The sequence below is a fragment of the Bufo gargarizans genome, chromosome 8 (assembly GCF_014858855.1).
Source record: "Bufo gargarizans isolate SCDJY-AF-19 chromosome 8, ASM1485885v1, whole genome shotgun sequence".
NCBI lineage: Eukaryota > Metazoa > Chordata > Amphibia > Anura > Bufonidae > Bufo > Bufo gargarizans.
This window is the reverse complement of record NC_058087.1, coordinates 173,101,506-173,125,815: the sequence shown is the minus strand read 5'-3', so window position 1 is coordinate 173,125,815 and position 24,310 is coordinate 173,101,506. Positions and strand designations below refer to the sequence as shown.

The window sequence follows — 24,310 nt, the reverse complement described above, 5'->3', positions numbered from 1 at the left end:
CCTCTTATTTAAGGTCTATGGAGCTGGCATAACAGAGCACATCACTATAGTTGTTGGACCCAAGCAGTCTAGCATTTATCGCCTATCCAGTGCATAGGTGATCTTCTGGGTGGACGACTCCTTCAACTACTACAACTTTCTGTACGAAGGGTTTCCAATAAGCTGTATGACGACTGGCATCATGTAAGACACTGGAGGCCATGTAGGTTATTCTGGATGCATGTCTTAGGCAGTTTCATTCTAAGGCCTATTCTTCACCTCGGAACATTGAACGCAAGTATCATCAGCACCCAAATGGAAACTGCCACGTGGATGCAGTCAATGGAGAATGCCATGTCTTAGTGGGATTTTCAGAACCAATATTGATGGCTTACCTTTAGGTTAGGACAGGGGTAGGCAACCTCCAGCTCCCAGCTGTTGTGAAACTACAACTCCCAGTATGCATACTTGCTCTGCTCTTCTAAGAACTCTCATAGAAATGAATAGAGCATGCTGGGAATTGTAGTTTCACAACAGCTGGGAGCCGGAGGTTGCCTACCCCTGGGTTAGGACATCAATATCCATCAGTGGGGATCTGACTCCCGACACCTCCACCGATCAGCTGATTGAATGTGCTGCAGTACCTGGGCAAGTGCTGCGACATTTTGACCGTTTACCAGGCACAGCTTTGCACACCATGCAGTAGCTGTGCCTGGCACGACAGCCCAGTCCAATTTACTTGAACAGGACTGATCAGTGGAGAGCTGCAATACCAGGCACAGCCACTACACAACTCTGTGCTATGCCTGGTAAATGGTGAACAGGCCGCAACACTTGTCTGCAGGCCTTCAATAAGCTAGGGGCACTGGAAGGACCCTCAATCTGATATTGATGGCCCAACCTAAGGAAAATAGCTTTGAAGGGGGTTCTCCAAGATTTTCATAAATGATAACCTATCCTGAGGATAGGCTATCAATAAGAGATCAGCAGCGGTCCAACTCCAGGCACACCTGGCGATCAGCGGTTTGAAGAGTGTGGCACTCACTGGAGCTCTGGTGATCTCCGCAGCCCCCTCGCAGTATACTAAGCACAGTCCTGTCCACTGGATAGCAGCTGTGCCTGATATTACAGTTCACCTCACTCACTTCTATGGGACTGAGCTGCTCGGCATCAGACCCCTACCAATCAGATATTGATGACCCATTGTGAGGATAGGCCATCGACTCCTTTGATGGTAGGCCCTAATTCGCAATTGGAGTGTGTAATTTTGACACCTATTCTAATTGCTTTAAGCCAATTTAGTGAGTAGGAAATATATTTTCTAAAGAAGTTATATCACATTTTAAATGACGCTTTCTCTCCAGAAACAGCATGGGTCTGGTCTATGGCTGGTATTGCAGTATTCACTTGATTGAGGCCAAGCTGCAATATCAGACACAGGCTCGTGGATAAAGTGTCATTGTTTCTGAAGCAACCCCCCACCCTTTCCAGGGCATAAATCTTACCTTTGCCTTTTCACTAGGTTCACTAGTAGTGCCATATGGAGTATTGTGCAACTCTTTAGAGACCACACACAAGAACTCTGCTTGATCTTCATTTCCATAGTTGTAGGAAGAACCGATGCTGACGAGCTTAAAGAGAAAACAAATGAAGCAAAAGAAATAAAATGAGTCATGGACAAAGTGAACGCCCGCAATTAAGAAGTTACTGGAAGCGCGCTAGAGAAAGAATGTAACATTACGCATTTCACTTGATTAGATTGCTTAAATGTATAAGGGATTGACACATTGACATGTATAGTTGTGGCTGACCTAGGCCGCCCGACAGACCCACACTGGCAGCTGCTTCTCACAGGAGCAAAGCATCGGGAACGTTAAAATCCAACATGTCCAATCCCTCTTTCCACTGTGGAAGAGCGATCGGGAGATCCCACATACACCAGATGGATGGGTTCAGCTGATGTTTCTCCATTGCATGGCCAGTATTTCACTTACTGGTGGCCTCCAATGGTGACTATAAACAGTCATTCATCTACATCTACTAAAAAGACACTTGGACAAGGAAAGGCTGGATTCAAATGTATGGCTCGATGCTTGTATGGCCGACGGCTCCCGAGACAAAGGGATCTTCATCTCATTTCTGTCTATTGATTTTCCACAGCACTGCGTTCCAAGTGGATTTTTTTCCTGGTTTATGGGATATTGACAGGCAGAGGAGATTTCTCCTGCAGCAGCCACAGCAAGGGAAAGACCGTCAAGCAAGCGCTGTGCTTCTCCATCCAACATCTAAGCAGCTCCTGGAGACAGCCAAGCAGCGTACTCTGCTGTTTCCACCAGCACTATAGACACTCAATGGAGCAACAGGATGCATGCTCGACTGCAGAGCCGTTCAAACTCCTCTCCACCGTGTGGTAAGTGATAAATCCACCCCTTCGAGGGCAAGTTCAGGCACGATTGCTTTTTTGCAGACTTGCGGTGCAGATTCAGAACAGCAAATGCACATGCAAATTAAGGTACAATATATGTAGACTTTAAAATCCGCAGCAGAAAGGATGTGGATTTTCAGCACCGATTTCACCCCTTCAATGCATAGGGGTGAAACCTGCACTGAAGGGTAACACCTGCCAGGACACCTTACCCTTAGACTTTAAACAAGATAACCAAGTAAAAGGCAATGTACATGAATGAACTCAAGGAAATAAGACTGAGTGAGAAGGTGCCATATCCAAGCTAAAAAAAAGAAAGATAAATAAAAAAAAAAAAAAAAAGGTAGTCGGTGGGTTCAGCGGCACAGACATTGCACCCCTGGTGGCAGTATTCCCATAGGGCTCTATGCAAGGCCATGCACGTGTACATAGGGGAGCGGAAAAGGAAAAAATTTGGGAAAAGAGCAGTGTGCAGAAAGGGACACACCTTGCCGCTGCACGTCTGGAGGCTGGACTCCTCCACTTTGACTTCCCTTGAAACAATGAGCAGAAACTCTGACTGATGATCCCGCCCGCATCCATACAGGGAACCTACGCTGACAAACTGCAACCAGAGTAAACGCACAGTAACTAGGTGGGACAACGTGTGCAGAAAGCATAGCGCTATCTATGTGTCATACAAGGTTACGCCCGCTCTCAATGCTCACTTGTCAGATTCACGTACAGTGCTACCGACACCAATCAAGATTTGGCGTCGCCTGTTAGACCCCCGCTTAAAACCTCAACTTTCAGAACAATCCCCACCAAAGTCAGTTTACCAAGAACATGCATGATGGCGAGGCTGTGTGGTCACTTCACCAACGTGGTCCATTTGGAGGCCACGTGCAAGGCCCCAGGATCTCTACCAGTTTACCTGCTCGAATTTCCAGCCGTCTGACATTGTGGACACCATTTGTGTTAGCTCTTCCTCCTGACATTGAAGTACTCTGTAAACATGTTTGACTGGCACCTGGAAAGGGAAAGTAATATTGGGACAGTTATTAAAAGGAAACCCACTTGTTTCAAGACAAAGCAAAAATTCCACTTCTCTAGAACTTGCAGGCGCAGCTTTGTAGTCTGGACCGCCCCCTTTTAACGGAGAGATGGCAGTAAGGGGGCCCAAACACTCTAGATTGGCGTCAGCTGAACGTATCTCGGCGGGGGCTGGCCAACTTTCATATTTATGTTGGCGGCCTAATAGATTATTCAGGACAAAGAATGATTGGGCATGCCAAATTTGATAGGTCCGATAAGCCACTGCCAGAGATATATCGAGCAGCAGCTTAGTCACCTCTCTCCATTGAGAACGTGTGAGCATGCATGTGTACGGGGCGGTCAGGAGGACAGCAATCAAAATTGTATGGCCACCTTAAAGACTACAAGACTCAAGACTACACAAAGCCAGACTACTGCCTAACCTGCTTATTTTTAGACGCAGGTCACACCATTTGATCAAAAGGTGTCAAAAGCCTACACGTCAGCACAGATCCCCCAGCTCGGTATTAGTCTCTGCGCTGCAGTCACAGCATATGGGCGTCTGCACGTTTATTTCACTTTGTTAGGACGTGCCGACCAACTTCGAATTTTAATTGATGAGAAGCTTCTTCATAAGGCCCATTAAGGCGAGACAGGAGCGAGTTCAATGCGATAAGAAACTTGCAACATGTGTCGGTGCGCGGTCGCATTCTGACCTCAGCACAGCATTTTACCGATTTGTAATGCTGTGTTACCCGGAGAGTCAGCATTATGTCGGTCACACATTATAAAATCAGTACAATGCTGGGCAACATGTAGAAGCAGAGGTCAGAACGGGACCTCACAACGACACGCAAGAGTGCATCGCATTAAAACTTACTTGGGTGTCAGGCCTAAAGGGAACAAACGCACAGAGGCGGTTTCTTTCAAATCAAAATCTGAATGCGTTACCTACGATTTTGCCCCGATCTCACACCCGACATTGCAAAGGGTGAAATCCGCACAAGCACACATACTGTGGATTTCTATAGGAGGAAAATAAAAAATTTGTCCAATCTCGTTTACTTTTCTGGTACTGTATAACGCTACGGTTTTTCTGCATGAAAATCCACGCTGATAAACTGCTTGATCCTCAACATGTGCAGGTAGTCTTAAACTTCTGTTTTTTTATGGGTATTTGAGAGGTTTTCAATTCTTGGTGCATTAAAAAAAAATTTTTGCAAAATGCAGCCACAGATGTTGCCTGAAAGTCTATGGATCACATTACAATGCAGGACATGTGTTTTTTTGCAGTGGCGTTGAGCTACATTTTTGGGAACAAAAGACGCACATGTGGCAGCACCCTGAGGGGCTGTACAGGATTAGAACAGTTTTCTCCCAAAGAGCGCCACCCATGTATACAGGCGGCGTGGGGTATTGCAGTTCACGCCTATTCACTTCAGTGACGCACAGCTGCAATACCAGGTCCAAACCGCAGACAGGTGTGGCGCCATTTTTTAGAAGGAGGGCAGCATTTTTCTCTCCTCTTGTACAAGTGGTTGGCTCCCCTGATGCATCACTGTAAATGCATATTCCTCTCTACAACCACCATGCTGGGGCATCTTTTCTTAGAATCTCCTCCATTATTCCTCCACGAAATCTATGACTACATTAACAAATAGATGACTATGTACATTTAGACATTGAGAAATTTCTCTTTTGTACATAATTACAGGTTGACATGCTACGGGCCCCACTAGGAGAGGCACGGTGATTGGCTGGTGCAGGCAACAAGGCCCGTTATAATAAATGAGGCCCCGTATTGCATATTGATAATTAAAGGGGCTACTCTTAAAAGGGATAAAGGCACATCCACATCTTGTACTATTCCCAGAGCTTCTCTCGCAGGCAGATCTCAGCCTCATTTAGCACTAATTCACTTATGAGCTTTCCCGGCAAGGAATCCTGAGCTTACGCTACAAGTAACACTCGCCCTGTGTGCTGCCAATATCCCCCTGTAAATCTGACTGCCCTCCTAACCATCCCACAGCACAAGGACCCTCCTCCAAGTGGTGGGGATCTTCAGATGTGGGTGTCAGAATTAACGGCCAGGGCTCAATCTGAGGTTCATTATCTGGGTGACGTCAATGATCTGAGCTCAATGAGTGTTTTGTCTGTTCTTGCGGAGATAAAGCATATACTGAGGGCACTTTGTTAACGTTGTCCAGTATCTGCGGCCTGCGGAGGACTGCCTTTTATGGAACATTTTGTGCATTTTCGTTCCCTGGGTTTATTGAAATGCCAGCAGTCGTAGAACAAATTGTTGATGCTACGAGTCAAGGCGCTGGAATAGTTTGCTTCTCAGAGGCGCAAGCTGTAGAGCGAAGGGGCTGGAAAGAGGAACGAGACACTGGAGACAGTGCCTGTAACCGAAGGGAAAAATAATATATATAAAAAAATCTAATATGCAGATGTTTGGTTCACAGTTCATTCAGAAAATGACAGGGGGTGAGGGATCGGGCATATTGAATTTCAACATGCAGATGCTGCGTTCTTCAAAGGGGTGCTGTACTGATAGGTCATAGGGACGTCAAAAGTTTAGATCAGTGGGGGCCTGGTGCCTGAGACCCACACCCATCTCCAGAACCAGGAGAGAAGCACTTGCTTAGCATGTTCTCTCCTCGCTGCAGGACAGGAAGACAAAAGTCTATGGGTCCGTCTTGTGCAGCAAGGAGGAGCACTACTCTCCCCTCATCCTACAGATCGGTAGGGGTCTCAGTGCTCAGACCCGAACCGATCAAAGTTTTAAGGCCCTAAGATATATCAAAAGTTTACTGAAAGTACAGTGCCACTTTAAGGGTGAGAACTCACCAGAGAAGGGAATCAGCCACTTCTACTGAACAGAGCATCTACGGAGATGGGACGGAACAGCTGCTGGCCAAATGAGCACTTGGCAATGGCCATTTAAAGGTGTATGGCTACCTTAAAGGGGTTTTCCCATCTCAGACAATGGGGGCATATCGCTAGGTTATGCCCCCATTGTCTGATAGGTGCAGGTCCCGCGGTGGTAAGTGAGAACGGAGCAGGGAAATGAACGGAGGGGCGCACTGCACATGCGCAGCCGCCCTCCATTCATTTCTTTGGGGCCGCGGAAAATAGCCGAGCGCTGGCTCAGCCATTTCCATCTGCCTCATAGAAGTGAATAGGAGCGTGGGCTGCACCCATTCACTTCTATGGGAGCAGCGCTTGGTGGTGGACAGACCGTGGGGTCCTCCAGTCACATCGCTCCCTGCTTCGTTCTGACAATATGCCCCCATTGTCAGATGGTAAAACCCCTTTAAACGGGTTTTCCGAGATATTTTACAGAGGAAAGGTCATTAGTATGTGATCAGTGGGTGTCTGACACCCAGTTCCCCTGACAATCAGCTGTTTCAGAAGGCACCGGCGCTCACATAGTCCTCTCGCCTGGATCCATTTGGCATACATGCCAAGAACTTTCCCAGAAAATACAGCAAATGTAAGACTCAAACTAAATGAACAGAACCCTGGTGGAATGAGTACTCTGATGCATTGTATGCAGGACAACCACTTTGGAAATACATGGGGGTGGGGTCCCCAAGTAAGAATGAAGAACTGCTTGAGGAAATCCTGCACGGAATGACCCCCCCCCGTCTAATAAGGCTGCATCGTGTCCTAAGGATTGAGGAACGAGTAATGGAGGCCTTTTCCAAACCATTCCCGTCACTGTCTGCAGATATCACGTGTAAGCCTATCTGTTGACACGCTGGCCTTGCAGGTGTCGCTGACACTATCCTAACGCTCTCGCTCGAGACTGACCCATATCCCCACTCGACCTTACACTTAAATACAAAAGTCACTGTGGCAGCTAAGAATAACTCCTGGATGGAGCCTGCTTATCGCCGGCTGATCCTAAGTCCTGGAGTAACAATTAGTCAAGGGTAAAGAATCTGCTGTCGATTTAAAATGTGTAACGCAGGGACTACAACTGATTCACAGGCGCCACAGATGCTGAAATACTCTGCAGTCCTGTACAGACAATGTCAGTCACCGTTCACATGGGGGAAGACACTGCAGGCAGCTACAGAGGAAATCATACACACCTCAAATCATAGTAGTAGTTCTTAAAGGGGGTCTAAGATTAGAAAAACCTGGCTGCTTTCGAACAGCACCACTCGAACAGTTGCAATAACAGAACCTGCCAGTGGACAAACAGGGGCGCCATTTCTATTACATTATAACCTCTTTATAAGGGGTATTACAGTCAAGTTGTCAGCTATTCACTAGATAGGAGAGAGGGGAGACTGCTGGAACCCCACCCTTCATCCCCTAGAATGAAGCACTGTTTGAGCACGCACCTTACCGCTCCATTCAAAGTCACCCGCTCCTGCTATTTTCATCAGTGTAATAGACTTTGCGTGGAGCAGCAGGACACATGCTCGACCACCTCTACAGTCAAACTGCTCCCAACAGCGGTCTTGTCGATGGAGGCGGCAGAGAATTTGGAATCCACCACAATCTAGTGATCAGCGGAGGGTCCCAGAATTAGCATTTATCAGCTACCATGTGAACCGGAGAGCATTGCTCCTGGCTGGAATACCCCTCCAGCTGTGGCCTACAAGAGGACCTGCCTGTCCCAAGTCCAAGCTACCAGGGCTGTAAAGGTCCCAAATCTATAGCAAAAGCTTATATCTTTTTATTTGAGATTTTATATGAACATTTATGAAATCGCTAAGAAATGCTGGAAAATGTCTGATAGGTCCCTGGACGCCAAAGTGCACTGACTCGGCTATTTTCAGAAATAAATGGTAGTCTGCTCTCCACTCACTGCAACAGGATTTCCTGAAACAGCAAAGTGCGCTTACTCCGCTATTTTCCGAAGTCCCATAGTAGTGAATGGAGTGGCATCCGAGCATGCATGTTGTGCTCTCCGTTCACTTAGGGCAGGGGTAGGCAACCTCCGGCTCCCAGCTGTTGTGAAACTACAATTCCCAGCATGCTCCATTCATTGCTATGAGAGTTCTTAGAAGAGCAGAGCAAGTATGCATACTGGGAGTTGTAGTTTCACAAAAGCTGGGAGGTTGCCTACCCCTGAAGTCTTAGGGGGACAGGGGACTCGTTCTGGAAACAAAAGCAGGTCCCAAAGGGAGACCTGCACCTGCCTGACATTGATGGCATTTCCTAGTGACATTCCATAAATGTAAAGACTGGACAACCCCTGTAAGGGATGACTGGAGAAGGCCTCTCCGGTTATTCCTATATGGGCAGACATTCTTGCACCAGCACGCCTTACCTGTGAGGTTTTACTGTCCCGCTCCCTTATTCTGTCCTTTACCAGTTTAATTAATGATGTGATATTGTAGAACTCCGCTTCTTCCAGGACACCTGCGAGAGAAAGAAAAGCAAAAAAAAAAAAAAAAAGGTCTAGCGAGGAAAATCTTGACTGATCATGCAAACTTAAATATCAAGAGATGCTGCACCCTTGTGCTGAAGGACAGACTCCTGGTGGGTGCAACAGTAAAAATACACAGGTAAGGGCTCATGCACACGATTGGGATCGGGCCGGGAAACAGGGGCCATGTGTCTGCCGGATTTCCTGGGCCAACCGCGGTGCCCCTGAACTGATTGTATCGGGTGTCTATGCAGTCCATATCTGATCGCAGATCTCTTGTACTGAACTAAGATACAAACTGACTGCATCTTAAAAACACTATCAGACAGCAAATTCAGGGGGGCCGCTTACTGTGTTCCCAGGCCGATCATGGACGTGCGCATGAGCCCTATTCAAAAAATAGCACCAAGGCAGAAACACTGAAAAAAAAACAGACTAATTTAACACCTGACGCACCCCATTATAGTAAATGGGGTTAGGCAGGTGGCAGTATCTGGCAGTGCCTGATCTGACAACTCCGGCAGGCTGTCCTACGCTGGAACACACTGTCGTAGAGGCAGCTGCAGGTGTGAAACCAGCTTAAAGCAGCCGAAAGCAAAATGGTGTTTGGTAATGGTGGGTGCGCCATCCTGACAGTCGTCACCGTGTAGTCACACCGTGTGATCTCATGTTAGGAGATAATAGGAGGAAGTGACAGGTCGGCAATGCAGCTCCGCTGTCATGTCACATGAAACTGTCACGCCTTGGAAAGGCTTCAGCACAAACAGGTTCCGCTGCTTCAGGAACAAGCATTGGAAGTATTGACCCTACCAAGGCGTTCTACACTCTAAAAATGCACTGAAGGATATAAGGATATATAACTGTGATTAAAGGGGACGCTTAGGACCTATCCACAGGATACCCCGACACCTCCCACAGTCTGGATGTGGCAGTATAGGGACATTGGCCCCTCCACCATTCTAGAGATAGGTACAGGTCCCAGAGGTGGAACCGGCATCTATAACACATTTGTGGCATATCCTGCCTCTGTGTGGCTCCCCGATCCTTCTCCAGGCCAGCAATGCTCGGCTGGGCTCCCACCATGTCAACATCCAGTTTGACACTGCCGCAGCCAATCACTTAAGTCATGTGAGAATTTGCTCTGGAGATGGATGCGGAGTCCCACTTCTGGGACCTGCACCTATCAGACATTCATGAAATATCTGGTGGATATACCATAATGCTCTAAGATGGGAACACCGCTTGAATGTAATGCCAGTCTGTGGGCCCACTGAGCAGCATTTGTATAACGTCATAGCCAAGAGCGGGCACTCACCTTCTTCTGCTAGGTCTTTATTTATGACTAGCTTCCCGTGCCTCAGGTAATTCAATACTGGGCCAAAGTACGTGGGGTCTCTGTCTATTAAATAGGCGCCCGTTTCATCCTGGAAAGAGATCAGATATAAGACATTAGTCTGAGGAAAACGTCAAGACGCAGCCTTATACAAAGTGAGGGACCTGGCGAGTCACAGCGCCTATAGGCGGTAGTTACCAAAGTATGAAAGCAAAAATTTACATAATAGAAAAGTATAGAGAAACATGCAAATCTGCAAGTTACCCAGTCCTTTGAATATTGAATACAAGGAAGTTCTGTAAAATTTTATGGAAACTTAATTTGCAAGATGGTGAAGCGGCATCAGACTGCTCACAGACCCTGCAGGCAATGCTGGCCCTTCCCGTACAGCCAATGTCTACGTGTGGCCCTGTCCAGAGACTGATGGTATAGAGCCCACTGATCACCAGTCTGAATGAGGCCAGAGTAATATCTGTACACTAAAAGTTATGAATGAATTGCTAACAGTTTGCAATGAAGGTCCAGAAGGGTGATACCAGTCTGGGGCGTGTCCCTGCACAGTCTGACACTGGCAGCTCTGACAGGATAATGTTAGACTGTGAAGGGACACTCCCGTCCCGTTCTACCTGTACTAAAACTTCTAGTATGAGTAATAGAGGAAAAGCACAACAGTGTCATAACAGGACTCCCTTGTGCCCCTCGGCACACCGAATCCCTAATTTGCATAAGGGAAAAAGTAATCTTATAACATATTTTAACCAGAAGGGTCAACCCTACCAGGCTGATCCTGCAGTCAGGTGATCTCATTCATTAGAATGGCAGCAGTGGAGTAATTTAGGACAGCAGGCTGACACCTGACACTAACCCTGGGTTCAGACCTGAGCGTTCTGAAACGAGCGCTCTGTATGCGCGATTGTACGGGCGTTTACAATCGCGCACACAGAGACAGGCGTGCACACATTGTCGCGTGTTCCCGAATATCTATGTACGGGAACGCGCGACAAACGCCCAAAAAAAGCTCAAGAACTTGTTTGAGCGTCGGGCGTTTTACAACGCGATCGTACGCGCTGTAAAACGCCCAGGTGAGAACCATTCCCATAGGGAAGCATTGGTTTCTCCTTGTTGAGCGTTTTACAGCGCGTAGGAACGCGCTGTAAAACGCTCAGGTGTCAACTTAGGGTAACAGAGGTCATACTGGCTGTCATCCAGCTTTTGCAGAAGCAGATGAGGTCTGAAGAGACCTAGACAGGCAATGAGAAGACCTATTTTCACTTTTTTTTTTTTAACGCTCCATGTCAAGACCAGAAAGACGGCCATCCAGGAGACAGACCGGAAAGAGACTGCCATCCAGGAGACAGCCCTGATCGAGCCTTGTGCCACATTATCAATGGAGGATCTGAGACTGGTCTGTGATCGGAAACCACATGTAACGGACGGCTGGATATCTCGTCCCATCTCACCGCGCAGCCGTCATGTGTTCTTCATATGCACAGTAGATACCTTACGACACATTACCAGCCAGGAAATTAGTCCAGGAGAACAGATGCTTTCATGTCATTATTTTAATTCAGCGGCTGCTAACATCTTGCTGAGGGCATCTAAATAAATGGAGTATTCCCCAGACGTGGCGTCTCCCCCGAGTACCCTGCAGACACTTACAGAGAGTAATCATAATGCTAGCAGCCTGACAAACACCGGTATCATGCACCAGCTGTGCCCATAATTAATGTTTAATTAAAGGGGTCTTCTGGATAGGTCGTCAATTTCAGGTCGCCTGACACCCTCGCCGATCAGCTTTTTTGGGCACCCACCGGTGTCAGAAGCTATACACTGGATGAAGCAGGAGGCGGACAGCACCATCCACTGTGTAGTGGCTGTGTCCAGGTACTGCAGCTCCGCTATCATTTGATTAAGGGGCCATTCACATGTCCGCAATTTTGTGGAATCGTATTGCGGACCGATTCATTTCTATGGGGCCACACAATGTGCTGCCCGGTCCGCAATTCCGTTCCCGAAAAAAAAAAAAAAAAAAAGAAAAAAGCCCTATTCTTAGGCATTTTCTATTATAGTGCCGGCGATATGTGGTCCGCAAAATGCAGAACGCACATTGCCAGGGTCCATGTTCTGCGGATCCACAAAACACATACGGATTTGAGAATGGAGCCTAAATGGGACATAAGCTGCACTACGCTGGCGCCAGAATCGACACAGCGGACATATGCAGTCCAGCGTATGGTGTGCAGCGGTTGCCCAAAAACAGCTGACTTGTGGCGGTGCAGGGTGGAAAGGACTACTGAGCCATTCACTGGCTGTTTGTTCACAGGGACCAGGAGAGCAGAAAGTGTCAGTATGGGAGCGGTAGGCGGTAGACCGCTTTAACTTAAAATGTTATTTTTTACCAGCAGGACAAGCTCTTTAAAGGGGTATTCCTATTCAGGACCTTTGTGGCATAACAATAGGATATGCCATAAATGTCCCATAGGTGCAGGTCTCGCCTCCAGAAAAGGGGCCCTGAAACGAATGGAGAGCAAGCCCCACACATGCACAGCCACCCCTCCATCCACCCCTATGGCATTGTGCGCTCACTTGACTATTTTCAGAAATCCCATAGTGGCAAGTGGCCACGAATGTGCAGCATGCTCTCCTTTCAATCAAGGCCACGTTCTTGACATAGGAGCTGTCCCAGAGATGGGAACATCACCTACTAGACATTTATGGCAGAGGCCGCTGACAAGTCCAGACGGGAATCTCTATAACTAAAAGTCAGGCACTGTGGTCGGCCCTTTGGTTGGAGGTATACATTGTGATTTCCCGATATCGGTCCTATAAAGCCACGGATCAAGCTCCGACCTATAGCACGGTACAGCCATACCAAGGCATATGGTGTATAGGTCCCTGCAGCTGTTTTCTATACTCTGCTGGGGTCATTTCAGCCTCCTGGCCGGAATACGCGACTTAGGCCTCAGTTGGGTGAATGGATCTATTTAGATCCGTATATACGCCTGTACGGTGAGCCAAGAGGTCCACACCACATGGCATACAGCAAACACTATTTCAGCCCCGAATAGAAGACCACTGCACCCACAGGTTACAGTACTGCAGACCCCACAGAAGATCAGCTCCTAGGATATGACAATGCCTACAGGTTGGTATATACTATACAGAACAGTATGTGCAGCAGTACAGGGGCCAAACTACTGAATGAGTGTAATATATGGGTTCTCAGATACCAAAATTATGTGAACAATATCAGCGGTCACATTAGTGAGATAACATCGCACACGGTCACGCAGCGCTGGATATAGCAACCGCGCCCGATCGTCACATAAGATACTTCTTAGGCTTTGAGCCAGAACCCTTTCAAAGGCAAATCACTGCGAATCAATTTGCCTTCGCACAAAAGGACGAGTCCCAAATCTACTCAATGTTCAATCAAAGCCGCACAGTCCCCAAATAGATCCCCATGTCGGAAATATGCAAAGACGAGAGTCTGCTTTGCATATCTAAACGAGTACTTCCCCGATGCGGGCAGACGTTTCCATCCTGCATGTAAAAGACCTCACTGATTCATTGTGAAGATCCAGGTGTCTCCGAGCTCACGCCAAGGCCCCCCGCAACCTGAGGAACCCGCATGCAGGCCTACAGTACTGTCTATGAAAGAAACTTCTAAAATTCAGGACCAGAGCATTGCCAACCAGGCATCCTACGCTGGCTGCCCATCACTGTTCCAGTCCCTGCCGATGTAAACTTTTGGACACGCCAGTGGTTGGCCACAGCGATGCATGTGACCCCGTCTGAACGTTTCCACTCTAGGGAGCAGAAGGAGCAGGACCCTCCGCACTGGAACAGAGGGCCGGGAGAAGGTTTATTTTTGTTTTTACCATGTGCTGACCCATAACCAAGTTTCACTCTGCAGCACCCCACTGGGCTGTTCTATGGTAGCAGATGCTCAGTGACCAGGTCTGTGCCGCCATATACTACCAAAGAAACAGTCATGGTCCTGTCCTACACACTAATGCAGTAACGGCCAGCAGCAGTTGTGCGCAGGAGAAGTATTGAGGGGGATAAATTATTTATGTGCACTTGGTCCCACAAGCCATTAGCCTCTTCCACTGCTAGATGCATCTTCTAAGTGGGTCCTATTCCCGGACAAGCCATCATGGCGGCGTCTCATCATCCCTACACTGCTCTCCGTGGATCCCACAACCTGCCCCCTCTGCTTACATGGTATTCTGCTAAACCTTCTGGTTAAACAAACTGCAAGTAACGTCATGTATCCGAGAAACACGAATCCCTCCTGTTGATGGAACAGACTACTGCCCGGCTCACTTTTCAGTTGATAGGCGGTGGTCTCGGTTGTCGGACCCCCACCAGATACTGATGACCTAGCCAGAGGAGAGAGTATATTCATGCCTTCAATCATTTAAATTCCCTGTAAGTGAAGGATCGATCGTTCGGTAAGGGTGCAGCGAGTACCCCCACCTTGCTGGCACTAGACTACAATAGAACCTTCCTACGTAAGCTAAAGTCTTTGGCCTCGACCATATTTTTGGTCTGCATCAGATCCTCATTTTGGTGGATCAGACGCAAACCCATTCATTTCCATGAAAAACGCAGACGGTACACAACCCTGCATTTGTATGTCCTGCTCATTTTTCACGATAGGACGGAACAATAAAATGGAGGCATGCACACGGCAGCACCCGCGTTTTTCGGATCTGTGGTTTGAAGACCACAAAACACATACGGCTGTGTGCGTGAAGCCTTAAAGGGCTATTCTGGTTAGATCAATCCCCTATCCACAGGATAGATCGGAGGGGGTCTAAAGCTGGGACCCCTGCCAATCACAACAGGGACCCTGTACCCTATACCCATAGAAATGAACGGAGCTGCCACACGTGTGACCAGCTGCTCCGTTCATTTCAGTGGGGCTGCAGGGGGTATGGGGCGCCTGTTCTTGTAAACTAGGACCCCCACCTATCTAAGAGTTATCCCCTATACCAGGCATGGCCAACCTGAGGCTCTCCAGCTGTTGCAAAACTACAACTCCCAGCATGCTTAGACTGCCTACAGCTATCAGCCTGCAGCAGGGCATGGTGGGAGTTGTAGTTTTACAACAGCTGGAGAGCCGCAGCTTGGCCATGCCTGCCCTATACTGTGAATAGGAGCTTCCTTAATCTAACCAGAATACCCCTTTAAGGTACCAAGCACTTACGAGCGGGTAAGATACACACAGTGGGGTCAGGCGGAGGGTAGGAATTTTTGGCTGGTACTGTACCTGCATGCACTACCACAGGAGTCACAGTCAGGTCTACACAGAGCAGTTACACTCCCTGGATGGGCCCTGGTCTAACTAGTTTTGGCAGATGCATTACTTCTGTGAACGTCACCAGTTTTGTAGCCACTTTGCTGGAATAAGGGGGGTTATTTTTTTGCCAGAGTAAAAGACTATAATGAAATGAGAACACGAAGAACACAAGAGTGGGACCAGACCAGACGCCCGTGTGCGTTCCGCATTTTGCCTATTCTTGTCCTGGACAATAGGACATGCTCTATATATTTTACGGAGCAACGGATGTGTATCGGACACGGAGTGCTGTCTGCATCTTTTGCAGCACCATTAAAATTAATAGGCACACAAAAATGCGGTCGTGTGAATGCATACCTACCTACCTGCACATTGCTTCCAGTACAGCAGATATCTGTGGTAATCAATTTAACCATTTGCACCCCAACATTTTACATATGGACTGGAGATGCCCTTTATCCCTGTCCATGTCACAGTGCAACACCATTGCCTATCATTACACCAAGTGTTGAGCGACAACGCAGTGACATCACCACAATGTAGTTGTACCTCTTGTCGCTCTACAAGTGTTGCAGTGTGGCCGTACCCTCGTTCACATGCTGGTGCCAGTCTTTCATCCGTGACCATGTCCACACTGCATCGTTTGTTTGTCATGGAGGTTGGCCTATTTGCACTGAACTGTTCCCCGCTGCGCAGACAAAATAGGGATTTCCAGAAAGGTCTGCAAAAAAAACTGACTAAGCCTAGAAAGCATCTGTGTGCTGTCCATGGGTTTCATGGCCCCACAGACATGAATGATAGCCTTTGGTCTAGAAAATGGACCAAGGCAGTGCACGTCTTCGACAGGCCACTGAAAGTTAGCCATGTGTGCAGAGGTCCCAATAACGCCTGTACAAGCGTCAGACGCCTGTTCAGGCCATTTTACTCCCATGAAAAAGTCCACGCTTTAGACTTTTCCCCACCTTTCATCAGAGCAGAGCGCGCTGTGAACGGTGCTGCCTGCAATAACCAATAGCAAAGCTACTTACAGCAAGGAGCTTTGCTATTGGTTGGTTTGGGCAAATGCCGGAGCGATACATCACCCCTACAGCAGGGGAAGCCAGCGGGAGCTGAGAGGAGGAGGTGCCGGCTCCCAGGAGTTGCTATAGCAAGGAGAGTCGGGTGCGCGCTGCCCAAGGAACCCGAAAACATTGTGGCGGTGGAGCTGAAGACTACAGCTACGGAGCGATGACAAGTATGACAGCGCTGTCACGTTTTCACCATGTAAAGCCACTTTCACTCTCCTTCCCCTACAACTTGAGCCAGTAAGCTTTGTGACAAGACGCAGAGCGCGGGATTTCTATTAATAACCCTCTGGATACTAAATCCCATCAGTGCCGGATTTAACGCAGGGTTCAGTGGAGTTGACACTGTGCGCTATGCCTGGACCCGATAGTAGTAGTCACACCTGGCGGTAGAGACGTGGGCAGTTTTCTTGAGGCAGGGAGTTGACACTGTGCGCTATGCCTGGACCCGATAGTAGTAGTCACACCTAGCGGTAGAGACGTGGGCAGTTTTCTTGAGGCAGGGAGTTGACACTGTGCGCTATGCCTGGACCCGATAGTAGTAGTCACACCTAGCGGTAGAGACGTGGGCAGTTTTCTTGAGGCAGGGAGACACGAGGAGAGGCTCTGGCAGATCTGTGGCTGCGCAGGACGACAGGACTACAACCCCCACAGAGCAGATTGTCTTCCTCATTCCCCTCCCCCCCCCCCCCGATTCCGCAGCCCTCTCTAAATAATGGCCAAATATCATAGCCTGGAGCAGTCACTTCCCAAGTCCAGGGCTTCTCTGCTCGGCCAGAGGGTCCAGACACAGACGCTATGTAAATGCTTTATTCTATCCATCATCCCACTGAGTCAATGGTAAATTCTCGCTGCCCCAACTAGTTACACCAACTCTCCCACCATACAGAAGGGTCCCGAGCACAGGACAAGGGTCTTCTTGATGGGACAGATCCTGTAGTTTTTACTATTAAATCTGCGGGCCGGCACTGTCCTAGCGGCAGATCTTGCCCTGTGCATTACTCACATACACCAGTCACCGAGCAAGAAACACACCCAGGGCACACGCCACGGCCACCGCATTATCACATGTAGCCAGGATCCATGTCTGCAGCTCTGAAGGAATGATGGTGGTTACAGTTCCCCTGCATAAATACCCACCTCTTGGGCCCCGTTCACATCACTGCTATTTCTGTTGCTCTGCTCTTCTGACGGAGCAGAACAAAAATAACGGAGGCACTGGATCTGTGAGTTTGTCATACATTCAATGTACACAAAAAACGTATACATTAACGGACGCCTTAGACAGATACCATACTGTGGCATCCATCACTATAGAGTTCCATTGTTAAAAAAAAAAAAAATGTGCAGTGTACTACGTTTTTTTTTTCATCCTGCAAAGTCCAGCAAAAAAAACATTAGGGTAAAGTATACTTTTTTCCACACAGTAAAACTATGGTGACAGATGCCACAGTACAGCATCTGAGGAGTCTGGTAATATATGTACATTTTTTGTATACATTAAATGTATGACAAATGCTCTGAGGCCAGCCTGACAGGAGCAGAGCTGAACAGACTCCGCCGACTATGAAGGAGTCCGTTCCTGTCACTTTTCTGGTCTTTTTGACAGAATCTGCAACAGAGGCTCCAGACACAGATGTGAGCGAGTGTAGGCCTATTATGTATTTGAATTACTGCAACTTTCATACTCCTCGGGTAAAAAAATACTCCTCAAAAATGGTCAGAGTGTTATTTTTACTCTTCTGGAAAAAAATGTAGTGCGACCTCTGCAGGTGTGAACATAGCCACTGAATGCAGCTGATCTGAGAGCTAACCGGGGAGAACACAGAGCACGATTTGTGTGTATGAGGCCTTATACTTATTTACGTCATGTACATTACTGAACACACCGTATTACTTCACTAGTTTTGTTTGTTCCCTTCAGTACCAAGGAGGTTATCGGGAGTGTTACCGCGTCAAGGCCGCCGAGTGGGGGAAGCAGAGGGTTTTGGAAAAAAGGCTTCTTCCTACACAAGCTTAGGAGACAGGACTTGTATCCACCAGAACGGTGCTAAATACACAGAAAATCCAACACAACCCGACACTGAGCAGAAGGGCACAATCTGAAACATTTACAACAAAGATCAGATACTTTGTATAGCGGAAGAATCACTGCGCTTAGGGCTCTTTCACACTTGCGGCAGGACGGATCCGGCATTCTGGTCTCCCTGTCGGATCCGTCCATCCGCTGTTTCGCCGAGCCGCCGCTCCGTCCCCATAGAATATATTAGTCAATGGGGACGGAGCGGCGGTCCAGCGAAACAGCGGAAGGACGGATCCGACAGGGAGACCAGTCTGCCGGATCCGTCCTGCTGCAAGTGTGAAAGGGGCCTTAAAGGGAACCTGTCACCGGGATTTTGGGTATAGAGCTGAGGACATGGGTTGCTAGATGGCCGCTAGCACATCCGCAATACTCAGTCCCCATAGCTCTGTGTGCTTTTATTGTGTAAAAAACGATTTAATACATATGCAAATTAACCTGAGATGAGTCCTGTCCCTGACTCCTCTCACATACAGGACTCATCTCAGGTTAATTTGCATATGTATCAAATAGTTTTTTTACACAATAAAAGCACACAGAGCTATAGGGACTGGGTATTGCGGATGTGTCAGGCGGCCATCTAGCAACCCATGTCCTCAGCTCCATACACAAAATCCAGGCGACAGGTTCCCTTTAAAGAAGGGGTTTTCTGAGATTTTAATACAAACGACCTATCCTCTGGATTGGTCATCAGTATCTGATTAGTGTCGGACCCCCACCGATCAGCTGTTCGAGAAGGCAGCGGCTATTGCAGTAGTGACGAGGCCTTCTCGCTGCTTTCCTTAGGCATCAGTCATGTGGCCTAGGCACAGCTCAGCCCCATTCACTTCAATGCCATACCAAGCATAGCAGCTATGCAATTTACAGCGCTGTGCTTGCTAAGCATGGAGGACATGCTCACAGGAGCGCTGGCACCTTCTCAAACTGTTGATCGGCAAGGGTTCTGGGTGTCAGACTCAAACCCTTTAAACTTAACACTCCTTCCCCTTCTCAGTTGAGCTTTGAGGGAGCGGGTGGCAATCCCCATGTGACGGGAAGAATACTTACCTGCTTCTCAGCTCCTTCTCTCCCCCGTCTCGGCTGCTCCTCTGTGTTCCCAGGATGTGAACGTCAGTTTCGACTCTGCTGCACTGGTGACCTGCCCCTTGCGCAATGTCAAATGGTCACTTGACAAGGCGGACAGGTCATTGTTGCGGCTAGCAATTGGCTGCATCTGCGTCGAAATGGAAATTTACATCCTGGGAGCGCAGCGGAACAGCAGAGAAAATGAACAGACAGTGCCGGGAAGTTGTCAGACCCTTTGCAGGTCTGCCAAAATCCCACCCAACTGACCTAAAAGGTGCACAACCCCTTTAAAAGGTTTGGGTCATCTTGGACTGATTGCTTTTTTACTAGGATATACAAACAAAGATAGGGGTAGGTCTCACAGGAAGGACCCGCACCTACCTCCACAATGGGCCCTAAAATTGGAGAGCGAACCATGTGCTTGGTCTTTTCCAGATGTCCCACAGAAATGAATGGAGGGCAGCCACAGATCTGAAGCTGCTCTACACTTTGGGGGTCTCATTCTGGAGATAGGTGGGACCCACAAACCTATCCAACACTGGTGGCATATCCTTTAAGGCCTCATGCACACAGCCACATAAAACAAACATGGACGGCAGACCGATGTTATAGAATTTGGCCTCACGGATGACACTTCCTATACTTGCCCATTTTGCTGAGAATAGCCGTGTCTACTGATGGGAGTAAGAACTGCAGAACGCACACGGGCTGACCGCAAAACAGACATATGTGAGAACCAAAGAGGTTGTCCAGGATATGGGGAGGGGGGGATCCCATACCCAGAACCCCCCCTCTCCCATCAGCTGTTTCAGAGTAGTTCGGGCACCAGAACTACAGCTCCCAGATCCGGTAACTACAGCCCTGTGATAAAGCGTTTCAATGAGGAGTCTAGGATGCTTCATGGCAGCCACATTCACCACCAACCATGAGCGACATCTATATGCGTGATGCAAGTCAAAATGCAGCCCTAGGTGCCTCTCTCTACCATGCCTATACACAGGTAGACACCTACAGGGCCAGTCAGCAGAACGCCAAAGCAGTCATAGCTTTTAGCTGGTGCGGGTCAGGCTACAGAATACAAGCTAAGCCTCATTCACACAGTCTGTGTTTACCATCATTGATTGTGAGCCAAAACCCAGTGCGGCTCTAAACACAGAACAGGTGCAGATCTCTCCCTGAGGTCTGGAGGCTCCGCTCCTGGTTTTGGCTCACAATCACTGACCAAAACACTGGAGGCTTTACTGTCCTGAACCATAACCCTGAAGCGCCTAAGCGATGCACGGAGGCTGCGCTGATGTCCTACACATGCCTGGCACCCGGCCAGCTCCGCTCTCACCTGATGAGCTCAGGCGAATGAAGGAAACGCATTTTTTAGCCTCCTCCTGTGCCACCCGTGAAGACCCCACCAAAAAGCTGCTCGGCTCAGAACGTGGATCTCTATGGGTGAGACAAGGACCTACTTTCTAGATAGACTTTCAAGTCTTCAGTTGACTAGAGGACCTTTCCAAATCAAAATTTTGTGTAGGGATGTAACAAGTAAAAAATAAACATGTAGACAGATATCTATATCTCAAAAACACATTGCAATAGGGCCCCAGGCCATCATGTCATGCCTTCAGGGAGCAGGTTCAAAACACGACAGCTTTAATTTAAAGCTACCAAATGCGCACCCGGCATGGACGGCACAGACATTGAAATTACCACAAAGGGATAATGTACACAGTGGTCATGATAAGACACCGCACACAGTCACGTCACAGGGATAGCACACACCAAACGATAAAAAGTAGCACAGGAATAAATATACATAATGACGTCACCCACAAGAATAACTCTGTACGCTTCACAGACAAGGCACAACATAGGGGTAACCCTTACAACGGAGCCACACTTAATCTCCCATCAACCATAGTCACCCACGCTCTGTGCCTCCTGTCCTAAAGGAGATGGTGCCCCTTAGTTGTTGAGCCCTAAAGCAGCTGCCGCCCATGATTCTGCACAAGGCTACTAGGAAAACAAGGCAAGGACTGACACCCCAAGAAGTTCTCAAAAATAAATCAGCATTTCTAGGAAAGTGACTGCTAGGTAAGGGCAGCACCCCACAGCATGGGAGCCAGCAGTCACTACAGCACAAGGTGGTCTGCAGTCTGACATCAGGGATGAAGGCTGGGGGTCCACTCCATGGTGTACAGCCCTATACCCCGCACCCCCTCAGCGGATCTCTCATCACACCCAGCAGGTCTGAGGCTTGTAGTACCCCCCAGCCCGTGTACCTTATCCGAGTCCAGGTCGGGGTCCGCCTGACATAGCCGGTACAGGAAGGACTTCGGGTCTCTGCACAGAGTTTGCCGTGTGGTCAGAAAACACGTTCCGCCGACGTTTAGCCGGACCCACTTGGACACTCCGCCCGGCGCGCTCCCCCTCTCCCCGGGCGCCGTCACCACCGCCGCCGTACACCTCCGACACACCGACCCGACGGACCCGTTCACCACCTCACAACCGTTCTCCGCCATATCCGTCAGCAGCCACTGGCAGTCCCGGAAGTGTCCGAGCTTTAATAGCTTCCCCCTCCTGCGGGCTGGGCGCGCGGCTGACGCTACGCCGGAAGTGGACGTGCCGTAAGGCATGGGGGACGGAATAAAGGGTGACGCTGAGCGGAAGTAAACACCGGACCGTGTAAAACTAGTGACGGAAGACGGCAGCACAGACAGGGCTGTCCTGTAGGAGAACGTGTCTGGGAAGAAGGAGCCTGTTCTGCAGCTGGGGCCGTGGGTCCCAAACCCACCCATAGCAAATCCGTCTGTAAAGTAATATGACCAAGTGGTGAGGAGAAGAGTCCGGGACTCCTCCACTGCCATTGGGTACATTCACACTGTGGCGAATAAGACAACATAAAAAAAAAACAATACGACCCTCACACGTCCATGTCTGTACGCAAATCGGTGACGCCAACGAGAAGGGTCCGTATTTAGCGGACATTGTGCAGCTGAAAAATAGTTTTCAAAGCATCTCCTCCTAATGATCCGTGAAATACGGATGGCGTGCGTGTTTTTCACAGACCCAGGGCTCATGCACACGGCCGTTCCGTTCAATTTGCGGTCCCCAATGCACGGTGGTCGGGACGGATCGAGACCCATTCAACTTGAATGGGTCTGTGAACCATCCGCATCGTAAAAAAAAAATAGAACATGATCTATTTTTTTTGCGGTGCGGAGGCACTGACAGAAACACCACGGAAGCATCTCCGTGAATGGGTCCGCAATTTGCATGGCAGGAGCCCTTGAGAAGTGCATTTTGAGACGTGTTGCAGCCCTCCGTCCCGACCATAGAAATGGCATTGGGCACTAGGAAGCGTTTACTTTATATGGACAAGTTAGATACGGAAAAAGCCACTGGCCGATTTTTCTCCAGACAGAGGAAGTTTGCGGGTCGCTCCTTGACCAATACGGAAATAGGGGAAATGATGAAACCCTTCAAACACAGTGCTTGGTACCTGGAGGCTCAGTTAAGGGGGACGTTGGGCAGATGGGTTCCTTCAGTGAAAGGGGGGCCACAGAGGAGCAGTCATCGAGCTATTGTTAAATATGCATCATGTTGGGATATGAGATGGGGGAGGGAGGGGGAATGGGATTAGAAAATGGAGATAACCTTGTAAGGCTACTTTCACACTTGCGGCAGAGTGATCCGGCAAAACATATGTTAACTGATGGCATTTGTAAGACTAATCAGGATCCTGATCAGTCTCAAAAATGCATTGAAATGCCAGATCTGTCTTTCCAGTGTCATCTGGCAAAACGGATCCGGCATTTATTTTTTTCACCTTTCTTTCGGTTTGCGCATGCGCAGACTGGAAGGACGGAACCGGCACTAATACATTCCTATGGAAAAAAAAATGCCGGATCCGGCATTCAGGCAAGTGTTCAGTTTTTTCTGGCCGGAGATAAAACCGTAATATGCTGCAGTATTATCTCCGTTCTGAACAGTCAAAAACACTGAACTGATGCCTCCTGAACGGATGAGTTTTGACGGAACACTCGGGGCCGCATCCGGCATTAATTCATTTCAATGGGAAAAAATGCCTGTTCCGGAATTTTGGACGGAGATAAAACCTCAGCATGCTGCGGTATTATATCCGTCCTGAAAAGGCAAAAAGACTGAACTGAAGACATCCTGATGCACCCTGAACGGATTGCTCTCTATTCAGAATGCATGGGGATAAAACTGATCAGTATAGAGCCCCTAGGACGGAACTCAGTGCCGGAAAAGAAAACCGCTAGCGTGAAAGTACCCTAGGCATTCCATTTATATTGCTCTGCCATTTTTTTATTTTTTTTTACATATTGGCCAGAGAGCCCCTTTAGTTCCAAAAAGTAAAATTTTGATACAACAACTGTGAGGTGAATATGTTTTTTTAGAACCTTAGATGACCATTATTTGGAAATAAGATCCCAACATTTCCACCGAGAAGTAAATTATCTAGGGATCTAGGGGTTCAAACTCCTGGATTCCCATTAATCACAACCCTCACTGGGTCCCTGAGCCCACCAAGTAAATAAAGGAGTGGTCCTATGGACGTGCCGCCACTCCATTTATGTCAATGGAGAATAGAGAGCGCCTGTTCTTTCATAGATATTTTGACAACTGAAACTTCAA

General features: G+C 48.4%; 1 protein-coding gene across 2 annotated transcripts in view; it reads right to left on the bottom strand.

The window, feature by feature from the left end:
• Nucleotides 1-22,220, bottom strand: part of LOC122945014 (BTB/POZ domain-containing protein KCTD5) — a 29,913-nt gene extending 7,693 nt beyond the window's left edge. Inside the window, exons 1-6 of one of the 2 annotated variants that reach the window (XM_044303809.1) lie at nt 21,931-22,220; nt 10,123-10,231; nt 8,709-8,800; nt 3,318-3,413; nt 2,892-3,008; nt 1,485-1,610 (exon numbers count right to left, since the gene is read on the bottom strand). In XM_044303809.1, the coding sequence (XP_044159744.1) occupies nt 1,485-1,610; nt 2,892-3,008; nt 3,318-3,413; nt 8,709-8,800; nt 10,123-10,231; nt 21,931-22,170 (780 nt within the window). In that variant the 5' untranslated portion in view covers nt 22,171-22,220. The remainder of the gene's footprint in view (nt 1-1,484; nt 1,611-2,891; nt 3,009-3,317; nt 3,414-8,708; nt 8,801-10,122; nt 10,232-21,930) is intronic. The other variant, XM_044303810.1, reaches the window with a different exon arrangement.
• Between the last annotated feature and the right edge of the window lie 2,090 nt (nt 22,221-24,310).